Here is a 19,100-nt window from a genome sequence, read left to right as displayed (position 1 = left end):
AAACTTGAGCCGCCTACAGAGTCCAGGAACAGACATAAAGGATTATAAGCGCAGGGGAGGATAAAAAAATGGCAAGGTAGAGGTAAATTCGGCAGCCTCTCTGCGTCCAGAAGTGAATTAAAGCTGACACAAAAGGATTCGGCTTTGGAGCAGGGTGGCTAGTGGATGGCTTGGCCTCAAAGCCCACCCGGGTCCGCATATGGTGGTGTCTAATAATATCGTACTACCACTGGCAGCAGCCACAGCCACAGAAGTTTGGTCGAGACGAGATAGCCATGCAGCCAGGGAAAGCCAGAGCATTTAACTTCGGTTTCGGTTTAGTGTGGTTTTTGTTCTTTTTTCCCCGAATCCTTTTGGCGTTTGCTGTCAGCAGCTTTTGGGGGGACAGTTGGGTGGAAAAGCGTCGCCATATCGATTTCCCCTTCAATCTTTTTGGCCAGGAGTCTCTGGAAACCGCCGCTTGCTAACCTGGTTTGTTACCTGATTATACACAATCGCATGTGTGTGTGTGTGTGTAGAGATGTATGTCCTGGGTCCCGAGTCCTGTCTATTTGCTCAGTGCAGCGTAAACTCTGCAGATAAGTCAAAGCCAAGTGCAGCCAAGTTAATATTGCATGCGGATAAATTGGAGCTCATATTCCAGCTGCTCGTTACAACTCCCCTCTCTTCTTGATCGTTGCCTTTGGCTTTATGCATTTCTGATTTCAGATTTTGCAGTCTGCATCTGATGGCTCAAGCTTTAGTTGTTTTGCTCGGCAGTCGTAAAAATGTAGGGGTATATAATGTTTAGAAATAAATTGTTGGCTATCTATCATTCATGTAAATATATGCGAATACAACTTATTGAATAATGCAATAGCCTCTTACTCAAGAGTTACTTATATTTTTGTATCTTTAAACGCCATGTAACACAAATGTTTTTAAATATAGTGGGTGTGCCTGCGTCGATTCGAACTTTCTTGTTTGTTTGGCTCCTCTAAGCATCTCAAAAACTTAGTCATATTTGGATGAAACTTGCAAAAGTAAGCAAAAGCAAAGTTTTGAAGGGGATAAGTGAAAGGAAATGGTAAAAAATATTTTCGAGTTTAAACAGAGCGGTCGCAAAACTTCTTCAAAGAAACTTATGAGCCATTCATGACAAAATCTTTTGAAAATCTTCAGCATATGATAAATAACACACATGAAACTATACTATTTCTCTATTTCAATAAAGTTAACAAACATATAAAGAAAACGTATATAGTACACATACAGAAGTCCCTCCAGCCCTATAAGTATCATTTTTTGTGGCATTCCAAACTTTCCACCTGATATATCAACCATAAATAAGTTTATTCAATTTATCAAACAAGCTTACCAGCTTTAAATACCACTTTCCGCATAAAAAGGCTTAAATTAATCCCTCATCAACATTCTCTTAAATCCATCATTTTCCCATTTTACGTTTTCCAGTTGACCCGGAAACAGAGTTTCCTTTCCACCCCACCCCTTTTTTCTCATCGTATTCCGAATTCCCCCTTAACTGGCAAAAGAAATGTTTATAGAACATTTGTTCTGACACATCGCTCAAGATGATATAACAAGGAATAAACATAATCGAATAAATAAGCAACGTGGGGTGCAGGCAAACAGCCTGATATAGCCAAATCGAATTCCAGTTCCCCAACTTTGACATCCAGTAACTCCAGCTCGGTGCTGACGGCTCAGAGTTTGGTCATAAAGGATTTACACGGATGTTAACACGGCCCGACTAAAATATGTAAAATGCTACAATGGCAGTTTCAACAGCAGCAGCTGGATGAGGATGATGATGGGACCTGTTTAAATTTTCTGTCATTTTGTTTTGGAAATGGGGAATGGGAAATGGGAGCTGGGAGCTGGGTTATGGCTGTCAGTAATGCTTGAACGCCCCTTGTGAGCACCACTTGACAGGTTCTCCCCCAGCGGCTGTATTTTTTCCAGGGATGAGGGGTCTTGGCCCGGCCAGGACGTACATTCGTCACTGGGTGGGCCGACATCACTTGGTGATGTGTTTATTATGTGCCTCTAATATATTTATGAGGCGTCTTATAAACGCATTTTTATTTTATTCACATGGCCTGTCTCGCTTTTCCCTGCTCCGCAAACAATCAAAACACAGCCACCAAAAAATAAAAGAGAAATAAGGCAAACAACACCCGTAGGTATTTTTGCTTATTTCAAAAAAAAAAAAGTGCTTTCAAATTCATGCAGACATTTTTTCTGCCGTATTGGGCCAAGGAAATGATGCGCATAATATCCTTATGAATTTATATGGCGAAAATTATGTTGGAAAGTGTCTCGAGTGGCTCAATCAAATGAATTTCCGCAGCAGCCTTAGTGAAAATTCCGATTTTGATTAAAGACCTTTGGGGGAATTATGCGGTTTACTTAAATGGCCCAAACAGCAGTTCCCGGCTCTTTAAGCCCACTCAACACAGTTTTATGGCTGCTGCCATAAATTAACCCATCTAAGGCATAATTATGTGGAGAAACCATGGCGAAGCTTAGTTAGAGCTGCCATTCAGCTGCAGGAAGTGGGCGTGCATTTTTAACCAGCCATATCTTACCCCTTCTTCCTTTCCAAGAGCTTTTGGTCAGGTCAAGCCGAGCATGGCATTTACTTAATTGGCGCTTTAAACTGCAAAATGCAGTCACTGCCAGTGCATATATACGAACGCGTATAGCGTATAGCGGCACACACGTAAGCTCTTGTAGATGTATTAGTTCTGGCCATGTCGTGACTTAGCAAGGACAAGCAGCGGAAATGTGAAAAATGAGCCAACAAAAGCGCGTCGGAAAGGCAGGCAGCAAAGCACTCCCACACAGGACGAGTACATAGCATAGTAGTAAGCTCGCATACGTGTATTTATAGCTGCTGGCGTATAAAAGCCATAAGCTGCATTTGTTGGCCCGCAGCTACGAAGCCTTTTGCCGTGGCTAATGGTCGTGGCCAGAAAGCCCCCATTTTTTTTTAACATCCTCCACGCTCATGAGCACCGAAAATGGGCGCGTTTTTATTTGCCATTAATAAAGCAAGTGGAGGCAGTAGGTTAAGTGGCGGAATAGCTGCTAATACCGTGCTTAAAGCATCCGAATCAAATATATATCATATATATAACTTTCAAGTTTGAATAGTTATACATAATTACGAGCCCAATTCTTTTGCTTTACTTAACATTGACCCTAATGCCTAATTAGTCCAACATGCTCATTTGAGGAAAGGACATCTAAATAACAGACTGCCGCCATTAAAGAGGTAAGCCCGATAAAAGAGAGCTATCTGCTCATGCAGGAAATTGTGGTCTTTCGTCGCGCAAATTAGCGGCATTAGTTGGGGCTGCCTGAGGTGTGGGGGCTTGGTCTGCTATGGCGAAAGGGGGCGTGGCGCATCGGGGACGCCATAATGACCAGGAACTGCGTTCACTCGTGCTGGAAACTGCCGCTTTGCTGTCGCTTTTCCCCATTTTCCCGTCGGCATTTTCTCATTTTAATTGATTTAATCGGCTTTGGTCCATGTGTCGCGATCGTGATCCCCCAGTCCCCCATTTGTACCCCTTAAATCCATCACTTGCTGCTCATTAAAAATGCCTCGTGCTGCGTTGCCCCTTTTTCTGACTGATTTTTTTTGTTTACTCCATTTCCGCTCTATTGGCGTATAAACAATTTTTGCGCATTAATTGAATCGCGATGTTTGTGTGTGTGCGTGCATGCGTGTTGCCGTATTTGTGTGTGACATGCATAAGCCAAATTAATTGGAGCTTCATTCCGCACACTCACACACACACACACACGCAGGCGAACGACGAATTTTACGTCCTTTTGCTGGCTAGGATTTCTTGCCTTCTATTTTCTTGTTTTTGTTTACTGGCAACAAAGGCAACGAGCTTCCTAATGAAGGTTTAATTAGCAAACACACACGCAGAGACACTCACTTACAACACCCACACACCCACACACACGCCGGGAAATTTTTGGAAAAGGGGAGAAAGCAGAAATGGCTGCACAGGATGAAGTCTCGAAATACCATTTCAATTATTTGATGTGCTGTGTGCCATCGCCTAATTCCAATTTTAATTAGTTTATTTGGTATATTTCGTAAGTGATTGATTGATTGATTGATTAAATTAGTTGAAATACAATTAAATAAACGCTTAAGTTGGCTAGGAAGTGTAAGTGAAAGCGTACAAACAAGGAAATTAGAAAGCGAGGGGAGGTCCTACATATTTCTAAATACATATATACAAAAAACTTGTGCAGAAACCAAAATAAATACACAACCGATACAAAAACGAGAAACCAAAACGGCCAACATTTTAAGCCCTTTTTTGTGAGCACGGGACTAAAATTCCATCTGACATGCGACAGGCTCCAAGGGGTTAAGGAAAAATGTGGAAAAACACCGAGTATATGACAGATAAAAGGATGGGTGGGGTCGAAAATAACAACTGGGACAGATGCGGTTAATAATTGGCCAGGTGGAGAGCTTTCATACTTGTCACTCGCCCGGGCTTTGTACGAGTTTGCCTCGAACAAATACTGGGTTAGTTTTTCCATGGCATGGCTTTAATAGTTAAGTCGAATTTGTCGGAATATAAACCCACACACACATTTATTAGCATTTTCCGACTCACGCTCCATTTTCCTTTTATGCTTGCTCTTTCTAGGACCTACAATCGGAAATTGAAACCCATCGCGTGGTTTACGATCGTCTCGATGGAACAGGCCGCAAACTTTTGGGTTCGCTCACCTCACAAGAGGATGCGGTTATGCTGCAGCGTCGCCTCGATGAAATGAATCAACGTTGGAATAATTTAAAATCGAAAAGTATTGCAATCAGGTAAGTGCTTTTGACTTCTTGTTTCCCATAGCCAACCTCGATTCTCATTTTTTGCCTTCCTGTTACTGCTGCTGAATTGTTTGTCCGGGTGGTGGGGTTGAAAAAAAAAACCATTTTTGCTTTTATTGTTGGTCTGCCATGTTTATGCTCGTGGATGTAAAAAGGGGGGCGGTCTGATTGCCGCCCAAGGATGCTTGAAACCCAGCTGAATAGAATTAAAGTAGCTCCATGTAGTTTTTGGCTTCAGTGCTTAAATGAGCATGAAGTTGAGAGGCTAGTAAATTGCCCAGGGACTTGTTAAACCGCCAACTGGGCGTATGATGAATTAAGCCGAATCTAAGTCAGATTGCCAGCTACGGATAAATAAAATACTTATCCCACAACTGCTTTAAGTGTTAATTAAACCGCATTAAGCCGTGCACAAAACGAGCAGTGCAGCGACATTGTTTAACAAGTTGAAAACAAGCCATTCCCTCCTTCGTGTCTGCCGTGCCACGCGGGTTAAGCAACTTTGTGCCGCTGAAAATGGGAAAATGGTGGCCGGAAAAGCGAGCAGTCAGCAGCGTGGTCGAGATGAAAAGGGGACACACTTTACGGCTGACAAAGCCGCGAGCCGAACGAAAATCAATATTAAAAACGAAACGCGTGAAAAGTGATGGAAACGAGTGAAGGTCCGAAAAGCTCTGGTCCATGGACACTGTGTCATTGATGAAATCGTGTGCAAACACTGCCCAGTATCCTTCGTCCTCCTGTCCTGTTTTTTGTTTCTCTTGTTTTTTTTTTTGTGTTTGTAATTTCCCCATTTCATAAATAAAAGCTTGGCTTGGGCCCACAAATATTGGACGCTTGTTGATATTGATGCTGCCGATGATGAAAGTCGGGCTACATGTTTACAAAAGGGGTGCGGTGGCTATTGGGTATGGCAAAAGTGGACCGAAATGAATAATGATGATGGTGGTGACACGCAGAAATTCGCTCAACGCGGAGCCGGCGAGATCGCATAATGAATATAAATGGCAATTATCCATCGACCGAGACAGCACGGCGTATACGTGATGTTGCGCCCAAAACAGTAGGCAACACGTTTTTGTCCACGTTTCTAGAAGAGAAAGTTAGCTTTGATCAGCCTTTATGACCCTAACAATTAGATTTATTCAAGAAAATATAAAATGGTAAATAAAATAATAACTAAAGTTATTTATTATAATATTTTATTTATTATTGTTAAATGTTGTTATAGGGTATGCTTCCTTGCGAATAATTACTCTGATCCCCTGGCATGTTGCTCAAATGTTTTTCAATTAAAGGCAACAGACAAGATGACGAATGACACCTCGAGAGTGCCTCATCCACCTCATCATCCGCCGCCCAAATTGCAGCCCTCATTATTCTGACGTTCTGGCACATTTCCGTGGGCTAAACTGGGGCCACTTCCTTTGTTGTTTGGCTTGGTTTCCGACCCGCTGTCCGGAGTCGTTGTTTGCGCTGAGGATTTGTTGGCTTATAAATTCCTGCGAAATATTTTGGACAGCACTTGAAAAGTTTCACCGTGGCTGCCATTCCTCAATCCCTCTGCGTCTTTTCCTCTTTCTATTTGATTTTGGCCATTGTTCGCTGTTCGTTTGTATTAGCCGTGGCACTTTTTGGCTTTGGGTCATTTTATGCGCAAAGTTTCGTTGGCTTTGAACTGTGCAAACTTTTTGCGTGCGGCATCTCTACAGGTGTTCCGAATCTGGTTTATTCCCCCTTCACATTCTCGCTGATTGCTGTATGGGAGCTGTATGGTTGTGTGTGCGTGTTTGCGGAGAAGATTGATGAACCCGTATCTTTTCTATGGATTCGTTTTCTCTTTAAGCTTCTTTTCGCGGGTTAAAAAATGATTTAATCGAGTATTTTTTCACGACCAGATTTATAGCAAAGTGATGGATGTGTGGGAATGTCCGTAATCAATCAATATGCTTATGAAAAGCACTTAAATAAAATCAAGATACCTCTTTTATTACATTTTTAATAGAGAAAACCTGTTAGGTCATCGTTGTCTTAATATTTTATAGCTGTAGAAGCATATCAAGTTCAGAAAAAGGATTCAATATTGATTGTTTGGAATTTATTATAACCAATGGGGTGTCACTTCAATTCTCTTATAACTTTCACCCATATCAATTTCCCGTACAATTTGTCTGTCCCACGTCAGTAATTGTCCAAAGCCTATTCACAGAAATAAAATCCAAAGTGAGAAAACAATAAAGCGACTGAAACTTGAGGAAAAATCACCAAGTTTTGTCCGTCTCAAGTTATTTCCTTTTATTATTTGCATGAGGAAAAGCGAAAGTGAGCGAAAAGCGGCAAAAGGAAGGAAAGCCCAAAGGAGCGGGCGTTCCGCTCCAGACGAAGACGAAGGTGCTAGAGCCAAGCCTTAATTATAATCAAAACCAGAGCAGAAATAATAAAAGAATGAAATGAGCACGCCAAAGGAATTCGCCAAAGATAAACAGACAAAAGGTCGAGGGGCAGGAAACTCCACGCGGAAAAGCTGCGAGTCGCGGGAAAACTAGGGAAAGCGGGGAGAAATGTGATGACAATGAGGCTGTGACTATTGTTATTACCGGGTCGCGGGGCTAGAGATTTTTCAGATTTTTCCCTATGTTATTTCTTGCTCCCCTCGGCATGGCAGTACAATGGTCGAAAATATGCCAGGACGAAATAAAATGTGAATAAAATGTCATGGCATTTCACAATTACAGCGACAGCTGAAATTTAGCATAGACCAGTGCCATTTGTGCCTGTGCCAGGGTCCTCGGCCAAATGCCAAAACAGGACACTTTAATAGACCTCACTTAAGGAGGAAATTTGTGGGCCACGAGGAGCGGGCCATTGAGTCGCAGGACGAGAAGTGCCGGAAGGCGGGCGGAAACTCAAGGAAATAGACAAATTGTCGCTGACATTTTGCGGGTGCAATCAGCACAGATGCTTCCTCGTCTGCTCTAAAGTGCAAATTAAATTTAATATTATTACAGCACTTTCGTGGGCACTGAGAAAAATAAAATAAGCTTTGAAATTAGCAGAATTAAGTAGATTTAAAAAGAGGAAAGGATAATTTAATTTAAAATATATTCATTATTTTGACATTGATTGTAATAAAAACAATATTCAGCGTTGTAATTAATTTTAATCCCTGCTCCCTAATAACTTACGAATATATATTTTTCTTATCCATAATCGGGGTTTTTGCATTTATTAAGGATTCTATATTTATTTTTAAATTTTTTCGCAATGTAAAGCTGCTTTGATTCTGTCTGCCCTGTCTAAAACAATCGCTAACAGCCTTTTACCCTTGTTTCCCTGCAGGAATCGCCTGGAGTCCAATTCGGAGCACTGGAACGCCCTGCTCTTGTCGCTCCGCGAACTGACCGAGTGGGTTATCCGCAAGGACACCGAACTGAGCACTTTGGGCTTGGGTCCCGTTCGAGGCGATGCCGCCAGTCTACAGAAACAGTTGGTAAGTCCTGGCAATGGGTCATGAGACCTTTTTCCATTTCCCACTTTTTTGGTCAACGACCCAATTTTATACCACTTTCTTCATTTTTTGCATTTTATTTTTACTTGAAACTCCCCGGGGGCTGCACCTCAATTTGTTTGTCCGCCTGGCCAACTAATTGTGTGGAAGTTTTGGCCTGCGTGGTCTCTTGACACATTTTCAGGTCCTGGGTTTAATGATGCCAAAAGTGACTTGGCCAGCTGCCACTTTGCATTTTCGGTCCCACATTTTCTGGTTCCTAATTAAATAATATTCGGCAAATACCTTAGGTATATTTAAGCCATGTACAAGCTCATTTGAGCGTAAATACAATTTCCAACTGATCCGGGAATTGCAGTTTGATATGGGTAAACAGTTTAGACTGGAAACAATGCAATCAGTTTGCAATTTGCACAATTGTATTCCGAGTCTGCTGAAGCGCAATGAAAATTTGTGTGTAGCCCAACTTATTTGCTATGGCATAATTTAATGAGTTTGTAGTAAAATCAATTCGATCCGTAATCCAAACTCACCCTCTAAATATAAAATCATGGGTCGATCACGTTTAAATATTTAATGCTAGGATTTTGCTTTCTAGCCAGCGTGTATTAAATCCTAATCTTTCTCTACTCCTGCAGAGAAGCACATAAATCTCTATGTGGTTTTTGTAAGGTACCAGCGTATCAATGTATTTAATGGCTTGCAAGAGAACCCGGATTTTAGTTGGTATTTTCGGCTAAATAGCCACAAGACCTCCTTTCGAATAGAATCAACTTGACCGAGTTGCGTATTCGACCTCGGCCACGATTGGGCTCAGAATTCTTAAATAATTGTTAAATGATGCTTGTTATGTCAAAAACATGGACACACTCGCACGATTCCACACATCCTGCCACACATGGGGCGAAATCACTTAGGGACCTGCCGTCTGAAAAGGGAAGTAAGGGAATTAGGGAAAAAGTGTAAGGCAGGAGCCAAGCCAGGCCACTCACTCTCCGAATGAGAAAACACTGTCTAACACAGCATGAGGCACTTGAATTTCACTTGGCCCCACTTAGAGACCCAGTTCCGAGCTCCAAGAAACATGTGAGCGGAGGAGCAGCTGGCGAAAAAAATGAGTCAACTTTCACCCCGTGGAGAGGAAAGAGAAAGGGGGGCTAACAGCAGGGGGGCAGTGTATAAATCTATTGCCTGCCACTAAGTTACGGTCTGCCGAACATTTACATTTCGGCCTGAAGATTTTATTTGCCAGCGAACGAAGGATTCAGCCAACGGCCACAAAAGTCCGGGTCCAGCCCTCTCGGTCCGTAGTTGTATATTGTTGCATTTTGTTATTCCCCAACTAAATGCATTAAACACGAGAATTTATTGCCCCGGGCTGCAGAAGATGCCATTCCCTTGATAGTTTATGGGCCTTGACCACTTCAACTGTATTTTTCAGACGGCTACCAAATATCATGAAAACCCTAAACATACTTTTATATATATATAGTTATTGCACAAGAGTTTCATTCATTCATGTATTGCATTCATTGCCCTTCCACTTGCAGGACGATCATAAAGCCTTTCGCCGCCAATTGGAGGATAAGCGGCCAATTGTCGAGAGCAATTTAACGAGCGGTCGTCAGTACATCGCCAACGAAGCAGCCGTCTCGGATACCAGCGATACGGAGGGTAAGTTTTATGGCCACCAACGACACACTAAAAAGTCGCCGGCTAAACTACCCATTAAGGGGACCACAAAAAGGTTTTCCATGAATCTCGTCAAGTGCTCTTGTCTTGTGGCGCAAAACCGAAATTGGATTTGTTAGGGTCGGTGGGAAATCATGATCTATAAAATTCGCGTAGAATAATAGAGTCTCCTGGTAATGGGATACTTATTATGGAGTTCGTTGACACGTTCTTCAAAAGGGTTTTATTGGAGGGCAAGGATCTGAATAAATATGTCTTACATTAAATTGTCCTAATTAAATCACTACATATTCTTTCTTATTAATAACTAACCAAAATATAAGTAAGGAAGCTACATTTTAGCTAAGGTATAAAATAAATTCAAAATTGTTCGATTCTTTATAAAAACTTGGTTTAAAAATTTGGCCCAAGGAAAACTCTACCTCTAATAGTTAACCCACTTGAAATGAATATTCTTGCAATCCTTCTTCATATTGAATTCAGCAAGATTTTTCACCTTTTTATCCCACCGCCCACTTCGTTTCACATTCCCTTGAGCATTTTACAATTGATTGAACTTTCTGTCGAATATCTCTCACGAATCAACGAAAAACTAACATGTAAGAATTTGCTTTAACTATTTTACAAAAGCTTAGGAAGCTCAAAAACCACACTCGCACTCACACCAGCACGCTTGCGAATACAAATCCAAGGATTGTACTTCGGAACGTGAGCGCCTAAAAGTAGACAACTGTTGTTGGCCAACCAGAGAATTGCCAATTGATTTTGCACCACCACACGTTTACCCCCTTCCGAAGCCCACGAAACCTCAGAGCTGGCTTTAGTTGCCATCGTAGTTTTTTTTTTATATACTTTAGTTAACAATTTAGCAAATGGCTGTGTGGATTTAGCTCGGTGGCGGAGGTTAGAGCTTCGTTGGGGATTTGTTTTGGTTTTTTTTTTGTGGCATCAGGGGGCGTTGGGAGGCTGGGAAAGCGTCAATGATAATTGCGACCAGAGCAATTAGGGCGATTAGTACGCTATTAGTGCCAGCCATCAGCTGTGGGAGAGATTTGGCCAAGTCCCCATCACACCATCGTTTTGTGGCCTTTGATTTTACCCATTCCTTTTCAGTAGGAATTTACCGACTCAAATGAATTTTAATGCCTATTATTTGGCAGTATTAGTATTATAGTATTAGTAGTATAATTGGGGCAGAATGGGATCTATTTTGTATTTAGGAGCTAAAGCTCGATATAAACCAATTTAAATCACGTTTATATTATGCAGCTTTGTTTTAAATATAGCGAAGCATTAGTTCTATAATTTGTGTCTATTGTATTATGGCAATAATAATATATTTATTTTTATAGATATTTCTTCAAAAGCAACCAATATTCGTTTAAATATCAACTTTTATGCAAGTTCTTTCTATAAAATCAAAATTGAAAAAGAAAAGTTTTGCTCTGGAAAGGCAGTGATGCGGGCAAAAAGCAGAAAACATCCAGAGCGATAAACTCAATCTTTAAATTGAATTTGAATATTACAACGGAACTTCGATGGCGACGGGATGGGAAAACTCAGCTCAACTCTCGATATTTGCTTAGCATCACATTACCAGCTGTCCAACGTCTCCTTTGGCCATAAAAGTTGTGCTCGCTGTCTCCGTCCGTGCATTAAATTAAATTCGGATTTAGCCAACTTCGAGTTCGCCTTGTTGCCATACTTTTCTCAGCGACTGTGTTGGCCTGTCCATAAAGCAGCAGTAGCAGCAGGAGCAGGAGCAGGAGCATGAGAAGGAGCAGCAGCTGCCACTCGACTATCAGTCAGATGGTCCTTTCGTCCATGGATCTGCTATTGCATTTCCCTTTGCCGCAGAGCGCGTCAGTTTGTCTTTCAAATTTCCTGACACTTTTCCTTTTCGATTTTCCCGCTGCCGACGACGACTGGCTTTGGCTTTCATCTTTTACTGTTGTGGCAGGAAATAGCTGAGCTGCTCTGTTGGTTTTTGCGGTCTCGTCGCAGCTAATCGATGGCTTAAAGACATCGATGTGAATTGAGTTTACCTCGAAACTTTGGCTTTAACTTGCCCGGTCCAGCTAATTGATTCCCCTGCCGAATCATATTTGAGTTTCCCTTTGTTTCCACTCAGCTTCTGGGCGGCTGGCTTTCCCCCAGAGCTTACCTGTCCGAGAGGTTATTTTATTGCAAATTTAATCACAGCCTGCAATCAGCATAATCAAAGATGCCAAAGAATTGGCAGCGCACAGTCATCGGGCCGACACTAAGAGCCATAATATCATCTCTAATTCATAAACTCCTGTACGTGCCAGGTGGGGGAATCCTGGTGGGATCCTGCTCAATTTAATGGCAGCGCAATTGTCTTTTTGTCAGAACTTTGTCTCTGGCTTTGTCTTTGACTTGATTTTCATAAATTTAGTAACGAACGTCTCCTTATCATAATCTCTTCCTTCTACCCGCAGCCAACCATGACTCCGACTCGCGTTACATGTCCGCCGAGGAGCAGAGCCGTGAGCTAACACGCAGCATCCGGCGAGAGGTGGGAAAACTTTCCGAGCAGTGGAACAATCTAATCGATAGATCTGACAATTGGAAGCATCGCCTGGATGAGTACATGACGGTAAGTCGAGACTGGCAACTTTTGCCTCTCATTTCCTGCGTGACATTTTCGTAATTTGAGTTTCGGGGCCTCATGGAAATTTGAACTCGAACTCGAACCGGGCGCGTAATTTTCCATTTTTACAACTGCTCGTTAAGTGTCCGTTCTGTGATGGGAGAAAAGAAGTGCATTTTCAAGAGGAAATTGAATTTAGTTTGTTTTTCCGAAAAAGTTCAACTTATGGCAGTAGTATCACTGGCATTCTTGGCACATTTTCCGCTGTGAAAATACTTTATTCAATTACATTCGCTGTGGCCACAACAAAAAGTTTATTTCCAGCTCCGAATACTTTGTCCTTTTTGTTTCCTACATTTTTTGGGCTAATAAATGCAAGTGTGCTTTTTATGACGCCTGTCGTTCCGTTCGAGGTTTAGTCTGTCCCAGAACAACAACACAATATATTCCACCGCAAGGGCATGAATGTGTTGGCTGACAAGGGATGGCCAAAAGGGGAGGGGCCGAAAAGGAGGCTATTTCGGATGTCTGCTGCTGGCGTCGTTACTCATACGCACCGTAAATTTGATGCAACAATGTTTGATCGCATAAAAATGTCACACAGACTGTGCAAACAATGGCTTCAACATGGCGGGACACACCAGTCCCCATTTCTGTGCAAAAACAACTCGTTCAGCGGGCACAAAATGTATAAAATATCAAAGCGCATAAAGTGCACATATTGTATGCGATACTCGTCCGTTTTTGTGCGAGTTTTTGTAGGTGGCATATTCTCAGCGGCCAGCCTAGCGAAAATCAATGCTTCAGACTGAACGAGCACCCGGAAAGCAATATAGGGGAATGGAGCACAGCCAAAAGGCAATAGTCATGAAAATCAAGAAATCCTGGCCCCAAACAGCTGAAAAAAGGAGAAATGTCATAAAAAAAGGCACTTGAGTTCTACCTTTTATAGTCGGAAATAGAATTTTCTCAGTGCTACTAAGTACTATACTAAGAATATATCAGTAAGCTTGTTTTGAAAACAGAAATCATACTCTAAAATAATAATACACCAAACAATACCTAATATTTCTATTATTAAGCCACTTTCTGCTCTAAATCATACGATCAGGCTTATAAATTTGTCTACTGACCTTTTTAATAGATAAATTGCACCATTGGGAACAGTTTGAACGGATTTTGGCAAACAGTTTTTGTTTGCCCTTTTGCGGACAAATCTAATCAACACAAAATGTTGACCCACTTGGCGGTGTTATATATCATAACTGCCAATATTTAGACACGTATATATGGTGTTTGTGCCACGGTTATGAAAACCGTTTAAAATTCAAATAAATTCGTTCGTTAGATTTGCACTTGAACTAAAATTGTTTAAACGCATTTTAATAACGCGTTTACCGCCGCTCTTTTTCAAACGATTCTTGATAAATTCGTTTTGCTTAACTGGTTTCCAGTTCAGTCGATTCCCGACCAATTGAATCAGCGGAAATCGCCGGAAAATAATCTCTCAATGCCACTCGACACCCCGAAAAATTGCAGACTCCTCGAAAGTGCTTAACAGCGTAGTGCGTTTCATATTTTTTCGGACTAGCATAAAAATCAAGTTAAAAGCGGCTAAAAAACTCGTTACCCACCTGTAAAAGTTGGTTAACTTTTTTGGCAGTACTCGCCCACCCTTACACGAAAATGTTTATTTAATTTTTTGCTGGCGAAACAAAAATTACTGATAAGGAAAACTTTTTTCAAAATTAAAAATGTGAAAAAATTAAAAGGGATGTGCAAGCATTAAAAAGGTAGAAAAAAGTGCAAATTAAAATAGAAATGAAGGAACAAAGTTTGCTGGCAAGAAAAAATCGGAAAGTTTGGTGCGCTGGGCATATAAAAAAGTTTAAATAAATGCAACTTAAAACAATTACAAGGATGCAGAACAGGGCAGAAATGAGGGTGCGTGGTAGGGTGTGCAAACTTTGCGACCGTTCTATGAAAGCCTGGTTGGGCCACGTTAAATGAAGTCGCCAAATAGCTGAGGCAAAGTTTAGCCAGTGTAGTAACCGAAACCCTTCCTCTCCTACAAGCCACTGAATAGTGGTCAGCTTGGTTAATTGACCACAGGGAGAAAATGTCTATTAATTGAATAAAAAGTTCTTGCGGGAAATTTTCATTTGCGCGGGAGAAAGACGAGGTATTTTTGCCTGAAAGTGAATTTTTGTGCACATTGCTCATAAAGAAGTTAAAGAATAAGCTGACATTTTGTTGTTTTATCGGTTGAAGTATCTTGGCATTTATTACATCTTTACATAGCGATAACTTTAGTTATTACTCAGTTAATGACTGGTGATAAAATTACAGTGCACATAGGGAAAGAAATTGAACCAGAATCGTAGGATTCTTGAAAGTTCCGCCAGCACTTGCAATCAAGCATTCAACCCTAATGAAGTTTGATTAGTACTGGCTTCGGCAAACCTCAATGCAATGCCCAGCCAGGCTCTTCAATCAAACTGGGAGGCATCTCCACATCCCCAAGCCTACCGAGCTCCTCTTTCGTTGGGCTCCACATGATGCATGGCGCCCATCAACATCAATGTCACGCCGAAATTCCTTGGCAATCACCCACAAACTCAATCAGATGTGGAATGCCGGCCCTGCCATGCTAATGAAAAGGGTTGGTCAGAGCAGACAATGCCACAGAACTACTTCTGGCTCATTTGGCAAATAATTCGAGACTCTGAATTTTATGGAGTTAGCTCGACAAGAGCAGTGGGATGGGCGGATGGGCTCCTCCAAATGCGTGAATGTGAATCCCCATGCGGAGCACGCTCCAGAGAATCCAATCGAATCCAATGGAATCGGAGAACCGTCCACTTAAAATGGGTAAAATTGTGGCATTGGCAGTCCGCAGTGGCATGCTGAATGGACGCTAAAAAGCAATTGCTTAACGCTTTGAAATATGTTTCATTGATTTCCCGGAAAATTGCTGGAAAAATAGCAGAAAATGGTGTAAGGGCAGTCAGCTCTGGCCATAATTTAACCACATGTGGTCGATATTGAAGCAGGACATGGGAAGGCAACTTATTTAACCCCTTATGGTCACTCGGACGAAGCTGCTGCTGCTACTTGGTCGTTGTCCTTTTGCTCCTCTAGCCGTGCTTAACCACTTCAAGTAAAAGCTGCTGAAAAATGTCCTTGCTGAGGCTAAAAGTTTTCGTTGCAGCTTGTGTTTGTGTTTGGTTTATTATGCAGGCTGGGACACACAATGAAATCAATTTAGTTAGCTCACTCCTCCTCACTTCGACACAAAATAGTTTAATAAATCACTCATACGCAGTGTGTGTGATGCATGTGCGAGCGCTTGTGCTCGGTGGCCAGTGATTTATGGCACACTTTACGAACTACCAGCCCCGGTTGACACCAGGAGAAATATTATCTATGGAAATTTTGATTTAGCAACAGGGATTACCGACTGGGCAAGTAACCAACAAAAGCTAATAAAACAATTTTGAAATTTTCGTACATATTGTGCACATGCAGACTTGTCCTTAGCCGAGACCAGAACCCCATCAAGTGGTAACAGATTTTAAGAAGTATGCCTAGAAGTATGCAATATTTATGAGCCAGTCCATTGAAAAGTTTAAGTAAACTTCGCTCGCTTAAAAAAATGAATTAAATTCTTGTTAAAAACATAAATATGCGAATTTTACATACATTAAAACATTTATTTAATAGCTTAACGTTCACTTAATTGTTTAAATTGAAATAAGTAATGTGCTTCACTTATTTGCTTAATGGCTTCCCAAAATCCCTTTTAAAAATAAAATTGAGGGTAATAAATTTATTTGAATAGGCTTTCAACACACCCTCACTTCGAAATGGTAATCCAAATAAAAACCACATTCCGTGCCATTAAATCCTTTAACAAGGATAAAAAGCAGAATAACAAGAAATGTCACCAGAAGACAGCAGCTGAGTGCTGTGGAAAATGGGGAAAATATTGCACGTCAAATATAGAAAAATATATCATTTCTCGTCAACCGCCTGGGAAATCAATTGATTGTCACGCTAAAATGCTTTAACCATGCGGCTTTCTTCTCTCCGTTTATTTTTACGGCTATAACTGGGAGTGGATCCTTTGCCACGCCCACAATCAACGTAATAACCGCATATTGCACTCCACTGTCTGACTTTTTGCGCCATTTTCCGTTGGTTTTTTGTGTCTATCCCGTCGTTTTTTATTGCGCTCTTGTTGTTTGCGCAAACTGCACAAATATGCCACGAAATGTAACCAATGTATAATTGTCAAACGTGTTGTGCTTTATATTGCCACACACACACACACACACAGGGTGTTCTTCTATTTGGAACGTGGCTCACCATATGGACAATTCATTTGGCCTGTCAATATTTCTGCTCGATTCTGCTCCTTTTTCCATTGGCTAACGGCGCCATTTTGTGCGGCAGTCAACTTTTTCCAATTTCACCCGGTTGACCCTTCTAGCAGGGTCGAGGATTTTCATTTCATAAATATTTGCCATTTATTGTATGTTTTTCTTTCTGACTGGCGTTCGTTCGTGGGGGTGCAAAAACAAACATTTGGTAAATATTTGCCAGAGGGCTTACAATATGGCATGAAATAGTTCCCTAATTGGCATTGCTTTCCAATTAAGTGGGACTGGGTGGGAGAGCATAAAATTGTAAAAACAGGGATACTCGCGATATATTGGTCATATTTTAACAAAAAACCAGAGATCTTTATGAACAAGTAAATTTCACGTAAATAAATCCAGCAACTTAAACAAGTTCTACATTCCTTCAGAGAACATCGATCAACTGTCCTAAATACATTAGTAAATGTTATCGGAACTCTCTTCCGAAATCTTCCGTCCATTAATAAGTGCCAACTACAAAACAAAACTGAAAAACGAAATAGACAGGGGAAATATGCAAAGACCTCAGAAAACAATTAGAAGCGTATGGACAGAGGAAGAGAATTCAATTTCAATTTCCGAATTCAGGAAATCCGAAGGCAAGGCGAACTGAATGATTTCCCAGATGCATTTTTGGCTTTAGGATTTTCGTTGGTTTGCCTTTTGGTTTCTGTTTTTATCTTGGCAGACGACAAATCGCCTTGCCAAAGATAAATATTCACACGAGGGTAGAGATGGAGGAAATACTGCCCTACAAGGTGGCAGACTGGAAAAGAAAATTATGAGCTCGAAAATAGATTTTCCGGCCGCACTTCGCACACAGAGAGAAAAACGAACTATTGCTGAAGATTTGGACCCTCCTCTCCCTCTCCGTCGTTTTTTTGTCGCGTCTGCAGTTCATAAATTTCCACATTTTCCACATCCTTTTCCCCGCCTTTTAAAGCAAGTGTAGGCTTAAGACAATCCCAGAAAAAGAAAAATACGCTTCGGAGTTGGAGGCATTTTTCACACTTTGTCACGTGTGGAGCGGCCAAACGGGAAAATTATATACCAATTTTGCATTTCTCTTTTTCTTTATGCGTCAAGCATAAAAAACAAAAAAAAAGTAACATATTTTAGTCGACTGCCATATAATATATTAGGAACTTAACGTGAGTTAGGAAAAATGAAAAAATATATATTTAAAACCAAATAATAGTAGACAACTAGTATATTTAAATATTTTAATTTGCACGGAAGTACAAACTTTACTTATCATATCGACTTATCGATGAATATTTCAAAACAAAGATATTTAAAAATATTTATTTTATACTTTACTGCTAGCTATAAGGGATATAGATTTAAAACTCTTTTTATCCCACACCCAAATTTCCAATCGTTTTTGTTCTGAGTCACAAGAATCATTCATTCGAAAACGAGTCTCATGAGAACAAAAATCGCACAAAAAATGCGTGTAAATTATCAAATAAAAGTGCCATAAAAACAAACGAATAAAAACCAAACCAAAACAAACCAAAAATGCGGGAAGATAAAGGGCGACAACAAAAAACAGGCCATTCAAATGCATTTATAAATTGTATCGAAATGAGCCCGAAACTCCGGCAATAAATAATTCCATGGAGGGGCGCAGCAGTATCTGGCAGATTGAAAAATTATAACAACACACTCGTGAGTGGCACTCAATTGGAGCACTCAACATGACAACCACTTAATGAGTTAACCCAGCGAGTGAGTGGGAGAGGCAGGTTGAGTGGATGGCGGCAGCATGAAGACATAAACAATGCATAAACAAAACCCGCAAAGTGAGCAACAAGTTCTTGGCGAGAGAACAAGTTTCGTTTTTGGGAGTGCGGGTTTTTTTCGAGTGTTTTCCGAGTGTTTTTGAGTATTTTTTGAGTGCTTTTTCGAGTGCAGCAGCGCTTCGCTCTCCATCGCTCGCCGGCTTTGTTGTTGGGTCAGTTTTCGAAGCGGCGGTGCGTAAGCTGGTTGCGTTTT

At 41.1% G+C, this 19,100-nt stretch overlaps 1 protein-coding gene across 19 annotated transcripts in view; it reads left to right on the top strand.

Moving 5' to 3' along the window:
- The window catches only part of LOC6727447 (dystrophin), a 136,888-nt gene that overhangs the window by 90,180 nt on the left and 27,608 nt on the right, over window positions 1-19,100 (top strand). For all 19 annotated transcript variants that reach the window (XM_016175593.3, XM_016175581.3, XM_016175599.3 and 16 more), the window contains 4 exons: window positions 4,686-4,858; window positions 8,207-8,357; window positions 9,926-10,049; window positions 12,530-12,687. In XM_016175593.3, the coding sequence (XP_016034028.1) occupies window positions 4,686-4,858; window positions 8,207-8,357; window positions 9,926-10,049; window positions 12,530-12,687 (606 nt within the window). The remainder of the gene's footprint in view (window positions 1-4,685; window positions 4,859-8,206; window positions 8,358-9,925; window positions 10,050-12,529; window positions 12,688-19,100) is intronic.

Source organism: Drosophila simulans, chromosome 3R, assembly GCF_016746395.2.
Source record: "Drosophila simulans strain w501 chromosome 3R, Prin_Dsim_3.1, whole genome shotgun sequence".
Taxonomy (NCBI): Eukaryota; Metazoa; Arthropoda; class Insecta; order Diptera; family Drosophilidae; genus Drosophila; species Drosophila simulans.
Note: the sequence above shows the minus strand (reverse complement) of the source record. Positions and strands in the feature narration are given on the sequence as shown.